The 10,517-nt window shown below is 39.6% G+C and overlaps 1 protein-coding gene across 4 annotated transcripts in view; it reads right to left on the reverse strand.

Moving 5' to 3' along the window:
- RAVER2 (ribonucleoprotein, PTB binding 2) overlaps positions 1 to 4,433 on the reverse strand; it is a 104,257-nt gene extending 99,824 nt beyond the window's left edge. For 3 of the 4 annotated variants that reach the window (XM_081306342.1, XM_081306340.1, XM_081306341.1), the window contains exon 1: positions 3,740 to 4,433. In XM_081306342.1, coding sequence (XP_081162468.1) covers positions 3,740 to 3,952 — 213 coding nt within the window. In that variant the 5' untranslated portion in view covers positions 3,953 to 4,433. The remainder of the gene's footprint in view (positions 1 to 3,739) is intronic. The other variant, XM_081306339.1, reaches the window with a different exon arrangement.
- Between the last annotated feature and the right edge of the window lie 6,084 nt (positions 4,434 to 10,517).

Consider the following 10,517-nt stretch of genomic DNA (forward strand, 5'->3'; position numbering starts at 1 on the left):
CACACAGGACCAGAACAGTAGATGACAATCTGAAAAGTATAAATAGTCTGTGCAGGAGATAAAAAGCCCTAAACCAGACCTGAGGCTGTGGAAACAAAAACGCCAGGAAGATTCTGGAAAGTTGAGGAGGCAGACCAGTCAGGATCTGATTGAATGTACAGTAATTACTCAATGAAAAAAACTTTTGAGAACTTACTAATATAAAGGTATTTGTGTTGAACTTCTAAGGTATTTAATACACATACCTCTAAAAGCTCCACTTAAAAATAGTATTTTCAATGTACCTTTAAATCACAGTAACTATGAACCTGTGGCATGCTCCTATAAATGTGATACCACAAATTAAACAAAATTTGATTTATGAAAACTATGTTTTAAAAGTAGTACCCATGTTTTCAAAATGTTAAGAAAAAAAAATCAATGGGTTCCTACTAATCAGCTACCAGGCAATAGTTTTTCTAAAGACATAATTACACAGCCTGAGAATCAGAGTTAAGAACGCCTTCAATCCTTAATGTGAAACTGTAAAATAAATGAATGACTAAGCACAGACTCTCTTCTGAAAAAGAAGCTTAAGTATTTGAGATATCTGAATATTTAATAATTGAATAAAAGCCACATTAATCATCTCACAGGGAAAATTTGTGGTTATGGCACAGGTAATTTAATGTAGGCCTTGCTGGTTAAGAGGCACAAAGCAAAATTAAAGTTAAGTCTTCATTAGTAAGTTGACAGCAAAATATAGCCACTGAGAAACAAAATAAAACTAAACAGACATTAAAACTATCAAGGGAAACTGAATTATGACAAAACTCAAAAAAAAACATGCTGAACATATTCGTGAAAATATTACAACTTGGAAAAAATAAGTGAAGTAAATTATAATTTTACTGGACCAATAAAAACAGCAATTCTCAACAAAAAAAAATTATCTATAGGAAAAGCTTTTAATTGCTTTTAGAAATTACCATATTTTGGACTTTCCTTTTCTTCCTCCCTCCCTCCCCCCCTCCCTCCTTCCCTTCCTTCCTTCCTTCCTTCCTTTGTACAGGGGATTGAACCTAAGGGTGCTTAACCACTGAGCCATACCCCCAGTCCCTTTTTATATTTTATTTAGAGTCTCACTGAGTTGTTAAGTGCATTGCTAAGTTGCTGAAGATACTTTGAATTTGCAATCCTCCTGCCTCAGCCTCCCTAGTCACTGGGATTATAGCATACACCACTGCGCTCCACTATCTTACTTATTTTTGTAATACAGACAACTAATAGTTGTAATTGTGATCAAAAAACTAATAAAGGGAGTAAAGTACTAAAGATGATGGGGGAAAAAACAATACTACTCAGAAAACCTTATATATAACCTAAAACTGAATTGCTCATATATTTTAAAACCACATCAGAAATATTAAAAGCATTATGGAAATTATAGAGAAAATATAAATGCTAGGACAAGCATGAAAACAAGCTGTGTGTGTGTGTGTGTGTGTGTGTGTGTGTGTTCTTTTACATGGAACTTGAGATCTCAAAAACCTTGGGTAAGAATTTAACTTTGCATAAAAATTTTAAGATACTTCACTTGACAGTAATGGACTCATCTATACAAGGAGAATGTTCACCCCAACTTCTTTTTTAATTATGTTGAGTTTTTAAAAAATATCTTTATTTTGTTTATTTTTTTTTATGTGGTGCTGAGGATCGAACCCAGTGCCTCATATGTCCGAGGTAAGTGCTCTACTACTGAGCCACAACCCCAGCCCCTGTTCACCCATTTAAAAAAAAAAATTTTTTAGATGTTGATGGGCCTTACTTTATTCATTTATTTATATATGGTGCTGAGAGTTGAACCCAGTGCCTCACACATACTAGGTAAATGCTCTACCACTGAGCCACAACCCCATTTTATTTGCTCATTTATGCTTGCTACTTCACAGAAAATCCTAAGATTTAAGATTTTAAAAATTCATAACAGAAAGAATATCTGAAAAAATTGAAATTACATTGTAATTCTCAGAGAGTCTCTCTCCACCCATAAACCAGATCTAATTGAAATTATTCCTTTTATAAGATCCTTGGATATGTTTTTCACCGCTTTTGAAAAAGGGAATGAAAAAATACCAACAACAAAGCAAAAATAGAACTGTCTTGAATTTTGCATTTAAATATATGTTGAATTAATGCAAGAAAATGCTGTGACAAAAATAGTTGACATTCTACAAAGGAAATCAAAACATTCTCCATCTTCTCCTAGATTATCTACACACAGAGCTGTTATTTCTTTAATTTGTTTTTTAGAAATGCCATCTGCTTCTCTAAAGCCTCCCTCTCCAAATCAGGTCATTGCAGGTGTCTTTATTCATAGTAATGCAAAACATTATCTGACTGACAAGAAGTGGACAAAGGTAGAATGAAAAAAGTTGAAAGAGGGACAAGACACACTATATCAACAGACAATATTAACAACAGACCTTGCATTTTGAAACAGAAATCCCCACATGCATATGAGTTATAAAGGTTATAGGCTCATATTTATTGTGAGTGTCTCTCTAAAGTCTAACACAATAATAGGGCATTAGTCTCATTATTCTGTGGGTGGCATGGAAGAACTGCCATGCAATTTTGAGAAACGAATCCTCCCAATTCCATGCATCAGGTTATAGGAGGAACTACATGAGACCCCCACCCCCACCTCCCCCAAATCTGCAACTGCCAGGACCTCTCATCATAATCCATATAAATTCAAGTTATATATGTGTATATGTGTGTGTGTGTGTGTGTGTGTGTGTGTGTGTGTGTGTGTGGTGTGAAATATGTGAATATCAGAGAATTAAGAACCTCCAAAGAATTGAAGAAATTATCTCAAATTTCAGATAAAACAAAAATACATATGTACACATATGCATAAGAAAAGAAAGGATGATATTCTAGGTTAAAAATGGTTATCTTTAGATATCTGTACTATGGGATATTTCTATTTTTCCCCCTTATACTTCTCTGATTTTCTAGCTCTCTTAAAGCAATTTGTAACTTTCACAATCAGGAAAGAAAAAAAAGTTAAATAGGTTTAGAGTTTCTGGATTAAAGACACAGAGTAGCATAGTTTTAAAGCTTCATTCAAAATCACTGAGGAACAAATCTTTCCCTACTTGGTTTGGCACAACCCGGCTGCAAGGCTCCTCAAAGCGCAGTAACAACCTCCCTATTCTGGGGCCTTAGCAAACTGAGGAGACAAAGTTGTTTCATACAAACTTGGTCAAGTGCTTCTGCATCAGCAAAACTCACTCCCAGCTCTCCCGTGATCCCGTCCCCCACCCCCAAGGCACACCTAGTCCTGAGGTCCCCACGCGGGACCTTCTGCCCCTCTGGAGGTGTTCCCAAAGACTCAGGCCCCCAAATGTGAACTCCATAGCTCACCTCCACTCTCCTTCATCTGCAACTACCTCAAGGGCTGCAGGAGAAGAAAAGAGCGGAACAGTCTAGGCGGCAGCCGCCACCTATCCCGGTGACCTTGGACGAGCCACTACGCCGCCGCTCCGAGCCTCAGTTTCCTACTCTGCTCCCCTCCCTGGAGGTCTGTCTGCAGGCTTGGAAACCCCAAGAGCTTTGTAAAAGCTAGGGGCCGTCCTAGGCACTCTGCGCCGATCCCCTCCTCCTCCTGCCCAGACACCTCGGAGGCAGCTTTTCTCCAGAGTCTGTCTCGTCGCCCCCAGGGCGCGTCGCCTCCCCAGCACCGTCCCCACACCTGGCAGCTGCTGTCCTGGGGCAGGTTTTTCACCAAGATCTTCCTGCGGTTGCTCAGCTCCCGCCGCATCCGCTGCAGCCTCGCGGCGACCTCCTCCGGGTGCAGCACGGCGGGCGCGGGGTCCACGGAGCCCTCGCGCGCCCCCGGCCCCGCCGCGCAGCCCAGGCCCGCGCCCCCCTCGCCGCCGCCGTCTCCAGCCGCCGCCGCCGCCATCTTCCCGGGCGCCCCGCGGCTGCGGACTCCTCGGAAGCTCGAGGGGAAGCGGAGAGAGAAAGCCAGAGGAGGCCGGGGCGGGGGCGAGGCGGGCCGAGGCCGCAGAGTGGGCCCAGCTGCGGAGGGGAGGGAGCTAGGGAGGGAGGCGGCGCGGCAGCCAGCAGCCGGCCGACGGGCGGGAGAGGAAACCTGAGGAGCAGCCGAGAACCACCTCGCGGCACCTCCCCTCGCGCCCCCAGCCCCCGCGAGCGGCGCGCCCTCGGCTCTCAGGTCCGCGGGCAGGCCCGGCGCCGCCTCCCCCACACCTGGGCGGGTGGCTGGCTCCTCTTCTGCAAGGCCTGAGCCAACGCCCGGGGTCGGGCTCCGGAGATGCGGTCCCTTCGCGGGACTCGAAGCCCCCAGCACCTATCCCCGCGCGGCCTCCCCGCGAACACCGCAGTCCTCCCCGGAACCCCTCGAAATTCCCGCGCTAGGTCGGCTCGGGGGGCTGCAGGTGCGAGTTCTGACTTCCGAAACCCTGGGAGGCAGCAGGGAGCCTCCCCGCAGCCCCGGCGGGCCCCGGACTGCAACTCTTCTGAGTGTTCAAGGTGTGCATATTTGGCAAAGTTTGAATTTACAATGAGAGATAAAATGTGGTTTTCTAGGAAGCAAAGGGAGGGCTATCCTGGGGGAAAAAAATTCATACACGCGGTAAAACCTGATCGTGATGTATTTTTCTAGATGTGTATGTAGGAGAAAACCTGTGCCCTTCCACCGTCCCTCAGTACCTGTCGCACAGTTGCTGAGACTAGAAACTGGATGGTTGCATCTAAAGCGATGCTGAAACGCGCCTAGAAGGGAAGAGTTGCTGTGGCAGAATACTGGAAAATACGTACTTGGAACATTATTTGAATTGAAATTTGAAGGAAGAGTTACATTATAGGACTATAATCAAAGTGAGGTCACCAGAACAATTCAGTAGTCAAATGACCATCAGCAAGGGGAACAGGCTTCTTAAGTGTATAGCATTCAAATCTGTCTCTGTCACATAAACACACACACAAATACTATTTAACTATTACTATTGTAATCCAGTAGGAGGAAAAGTTTTAAATAAACATAATCAAAAAGTATGAACAAAAATACAATTTTTTAAAGCATACTATGAATTCAGTACTTACCATGTGCCCCACTTTTTTCTTTTTTCTTGTGTGGTGCTGGTGATTGAACCCAGGGCCTGTGCCTACGAGACAGGCACTCTACCAACTGAGCTATATCCTCAACCCCCCACATATTTCTAATTAATTACATATATTCCATTTACTTTTTACAATAATCCAATTAAGTAGGTATTATTTTCTTCATATTACACATGAAGAAATGGAGTCAGCAGGCACCGTGGCACACGCCTGTAATCCCAGTAACTCAGTAGGCTGAGTAAGGAGGATCACAAATTTCAGCCCAGCCTGGGCAATTTAGTGAGATCTTGTCTCAAAAAAAAATAAAGAAGGGCTGTGAGGATGTCATAGATGAAGTACCTTGGGTTTAATCCCCCAAAATGGGGGCTGGGGTGGGGGGTGGGGAATGAAGCCTGGTCCAATTAATTCTAGGGCCCAATGTTCTAAATAATATAAAATGATTCACCTATTATCCCTCCACCCCAAAAAAATGGTTGCTAATATTCTTGAATTTAATTCTCTGCTAACACTTGTATCATTAAAATGATGTTCAGCAATATACCTATGTTCATAACAGCTATGAATATTCATCTTTTCATCAAAGGTGATAAAAAGATAAATTGTGAAATATGTGTGTGCGTACACAAACACACACACAATGAAATATTATTCAACTGTGAAAACAAGTACTGCCACAAGAAAGATGAACCTCCAAAACACTAAATGAAAGAGGCCAGAAACATAGAGGCCACATAATGTATAATTCCATTCATATGAAATATCCAAAATAGGCAAATCCATAGAGCAGAATGAAGATTGGGAATTACCAGGGACCATAAGGAAGGGGTAATGAAAACAACTGCTTAATGGATATAGACTTCTTTCAGAGCAATAAAACTGTTTTCGAAATAAATAGAGGTGGCAGTTGCCAAATATTGTGAATGTATTTAAAATGGCTTTTGAATTGTTCCTTTTTAACTGGCTGGTTTTGTTATATGAATTTCACCTTATAAAAAATTTAAATGATATTCTGTAGTTTATCGCTCTGTTTCCTGTCTTTTACAGTATATCCTCTGAGCCCGTTTCAATGCTAATGTAATTAAACATCATTATTATTCATAGCTGCACATTATTCAATTGTAAGAATTATCATAATATACCTCACTAATCTTCAGGTAGTAGACATTTTTATCTGTTGTAAACAGCATCGAATTTAATATCCGTGTGTCCATATTTGAAGACCTTTACTTTTGCACAGAATAAATTCTGCATATTGAAAGATTTGGGATGTGCATTTCCAAACTACCTCCCTCACTTTTTACCATTGTAAGCATGATAAGAGAGTGCTTATTTCTCTGCTTGCAATCATGATATTCTGATATCAAAAACTGTTTAAAATTTGTGCATTTCAGACTCCAATATAGCCCTATTTCATAAAACTGAGAGGCTTAGAAAAGTATATTCTTTAAGTGAGCAAGAAGCAAGAATAGCCTTTGAATATGCTACAACATTGAGTCAGTCATTCATTAAGTTTCAGGACATATATTTATCCAAATGAGTACTGTCTCCTTGACAAACATTTGTTAAATGTCTATTATGTTCTAGACAATACGTATATAAAGGCACTTGAGAATACAGAAATAATAAAATAAGATTCCTCTATGATAAGGGTAGAGTCTCAGTGGCAGGAAAAAAATGCAATAATTATAACTAAATATAATGGTATGAAAACAGAACTTCAGGAGCAGTCCTAGGATATAGTGATCTTAACCTAACTTTATTGATGTTGTTTTACTTAAAACCGTTTCAAACTGCTTATTTGTTTGTTGTATTGACTTCAGTATTTTTGGAAAATTCTTCTGCACAGTTCCTGTAATAGTAAATGTACATCTTTTAGACATAGGTTCAATTTTTTGGAAGTAGGTTCGATTTTTTTGAAGTAATTAAATGTTATTTGGAGCCAACCCCAGTGAATGAATCAGGTTTTGTGTGGGGGTTATGATGATATAACTGGAGTTTGGGGACCCAACCGGGAGGGTTATCAGGTTATTAAGCTAATTTTATTAAGTGGATATTTGGAATTGATCCCACTCTTTGAGCAATATTTCTAGGTCATATAGGGCATTGTCTTTCAAACTTTTTGGACCAATCTAGTGGGATTTACATGCCACAGTGGGAAATATATTTTACTTCCTAGGCCAGTAAACACACAATTGAAATGAAGATTTCACAAGAAGTCAAGCCCTTACATCATGCAGCACATTCTAGAATATCCTATGCCATTTCATTTTTTAAATTGCTGTGATTACACAATTGATTTTCTGTGCCACTAAATGAATCATTACTTACATTTTGATAAACACTGCTCTAGGTTACTTTTGCTCAATTGTTTTCAGGGAATTCGGAGAAATAATAGACCACTGAATTGTTCTTGCCACATTAAAAACAAAAATGGATAGAAACTACAAAGACATAGGAATGCTACTGTCATTCCAAAGAGTTCCTTTCATTTCAGGTTTTAACCTGACACTTGAAAATAGCTGCTTCCCTAACAAAATAAAGGAACATTCTAATCTGAACTTGAAGTGGAGCACAGTTATCAAGCTGCAATGTATTTACCAATGCCCACAGGTAATTATGTAGATTATTATAATCACCTCGTTCTTAAAATATGAACCATGTGCTCATTTTAGCTTTTTAAGGCATAGGTGTTATTTTGTATATTTTTAAAACTCTGCAATTAGGAGGAAATGTTGAAGAGATTTAATAAAGTCTCAATTTTTAATAAGAGTAAAAAAAAAACAGCCTCTTGTATCCAATCTTATGATTGTATATCCTGATCATGTGATGAAATAAGTATGTGAAAAAACTTTGTAGACTGTAAGAACAATACACTTTCAGTTATTTCAGCAATATATATCAAGTGCCTACAATATATCAGACACAGTACGATGCACCAGATTAGACTGATTTTTATTCAGAAGTGAACTTTTCCCTGGAGAAAGTCATTGCAATTCAGTAATTGCAAAATTAGTTTGATAAATATTGGGATTAAAGTACTTTCAGTAGCATAGGGATTGGGATATGGCAGTATTAGATTCTGCTAGGGGAAACCATGGTGAAAAGCTGGATTTTGAAGGACAAGTAGGAGTTTTCTATGTGAAAAGGAATGCACAAAGAGGCCCCAAGGCATCAAAAGCACTGGTGAGTCCATGAAAGAATAATCTGATGTTTATGAAAACTAGGCTTCTTTTGAGAGAGGAGCAGGAAATAAAAGAGAAAGGAGTAGCAGATGTCATTCCAGTTTTAAGAAGTTGATTCCATTTTAAGTGAATGCTTCAATATGACATCAAAGGCTATTCCCACAAGAAAAGGAACATCGGGGACTTTCAGGCAGGGAAGTGGTATGGTCAGATTGAGCTTTTTGAAAAATAATTCTGACAACAATGGAAAAAAATTAATTTATGGGGTCGAGTCACAGAGATCTGTTAGAAGTCTTTTGAAACAAAGTGAAAATGTTTGCGAGTTCATACTGGAGTAGAATAATAATAATAGTGCATAAGCTTGTAGAATTTACATGGGTAAAGCTAAGTTTTTATTTTTTTTATCATTAATATTATTTCATTTGAAACCTTATAACCAACCTGAAATGTAACTAGTATCTGTTTTTTCCCTGATGAGGAATCACAGGCAGAGAAGGTCAGGTTCCTTGTCCAAAGTCACACAGCAAGCTAGGGTCACAGGATTTCAATGCAAATCCATCTACTCTTAGAGCTCAGATATGTAATTTTGTGTGCTTGTAGCCAGAGAATGGCTGAATCAGTGAGACTTTCAGGAGAAAGGCTCAGTAGAGCAAAGAAGCAGCAGAATATAGTGGCAAGAGGGCAGGATCCAGAGTCAAATTACCTGGATTCATTTTTGGGTAAATGGAGCAACTATTTAAAGCAGGGGAGAATATTTTAAATATGCTGAACCTCAGACTTTTCATCTCTAAAATAGAGATAATAGCAGCACCCATACAGCTATTATTAAAGGCTATTATGAGGATTAGATGAGGTAATCTATATATAAAGAATTTAGCAGGGTGCTCAGCCCAAGGGCTAGATAAAAGGCAGTCACAATATTAATAACAATGATAATGAACACTTAATTATACTTAAAGCTCTTAGTGACATATTGGATGTCAACAAACAGAATGGCATCATGGTTTCTAATGGAAGAGGTTGTACGGGCAGTGATGCCGGGCTGGAGGCAACATTTTAGGAAGCGCAGGTACAAAGCTTGGTTTAGCATCTGAGCTGCAAAAACTGTGGGACATATAGATAAGAACACCCAGAAGACACTCTAGAAATTTAAGATAACTTGGCTGTTAAAAAATGAAATTGAATTAGATTATGCTGGCTAAATGTGTAGACTGAAAGAGGAGTCCAAGAAATAGGACCTTAGGGAACAATTTAACAACTCAAAATGAAAAATAGTGGAAAATACATGTCAGTTTTGTTAACACTCTGCTTGAACTATGTATGTGCTCAGCTCATAAAAAGTCAGGTAAAAATGTAAAAGTTGCCAGGCAAAAGTAGTTGGACATGGGTATGGTGCACATCTGTGATCCCAGTGACTTGTGAGGCTGAGACAGGAGGATCACAAGTTTAAGGCTAGCCTGGGCAACTTGGAAAGGCCCTAAACAACTTACTGTGACCCTACCAGGGGAGCCAAAAAAAAAAAAAAAAAAAGCAATTGGACTACATAAGGAATTGCTGCCTGTGTGATACTTTTAGCTTGGTGGTGATCTCTAGCTCCTGATCCTTGGTTGCAGTTTTACAATATAACTCCTGGCACATCAGCTCCATGGCTTCATTGTTTTCCCCGTATTGACCTTGGTTGTTTTTGGACTCCCTTCTTGGATCACAAAAACTGGCCTGACTTAACATTCACTGCTTTCTGCTACTGACCTTGCATTCTGTACCATACCAAAATTAGTAAAAGCAAATAGATTGGAAATGTGGTAGGCAAAAATGGCTTCAGAGGAGACTAGGAAGCAAAACATCTCAAGGAGAATGGTTAATACAGTGATGCAGTGGAGAGGATAGATAGAATGAAGACTTTTAAGGATTTAGCGGTTAGCAAGCTCCCAGTGATTTCAAATGAGAGAATCTTCAATACAGTAGTGGGAGCAAGAGATATCAAAAAGAATTGATAGGATACGTTTTATACCGTTTATTTTTCTGTGTGAAGCAGAAAGAAGATCATCCTCTGACAGTGAGGAGATTTGAACAAAAAATTAAAATCTGTGGTCCACAGAGGTTATTTACAAATACTTAACTCTCATAACACACTGTGGGTATTATGCTCCCTATAACCTGGGCAAGGTGACTGACATAAGGAAGTTAAGTAAATTTCTTAAAGTC

The sequence above is a fragment of the Spermophilus citellus genome (assembly GCF_964194105.1).
Source record: "Spermophilus citellus genome assembly, chromosome: 9".
NCBI lineage: Eukaryota > Metazoa > Chordata > Mammalia > Rodentia > Sciuridae > Spermophilus > Spermophilus citellus.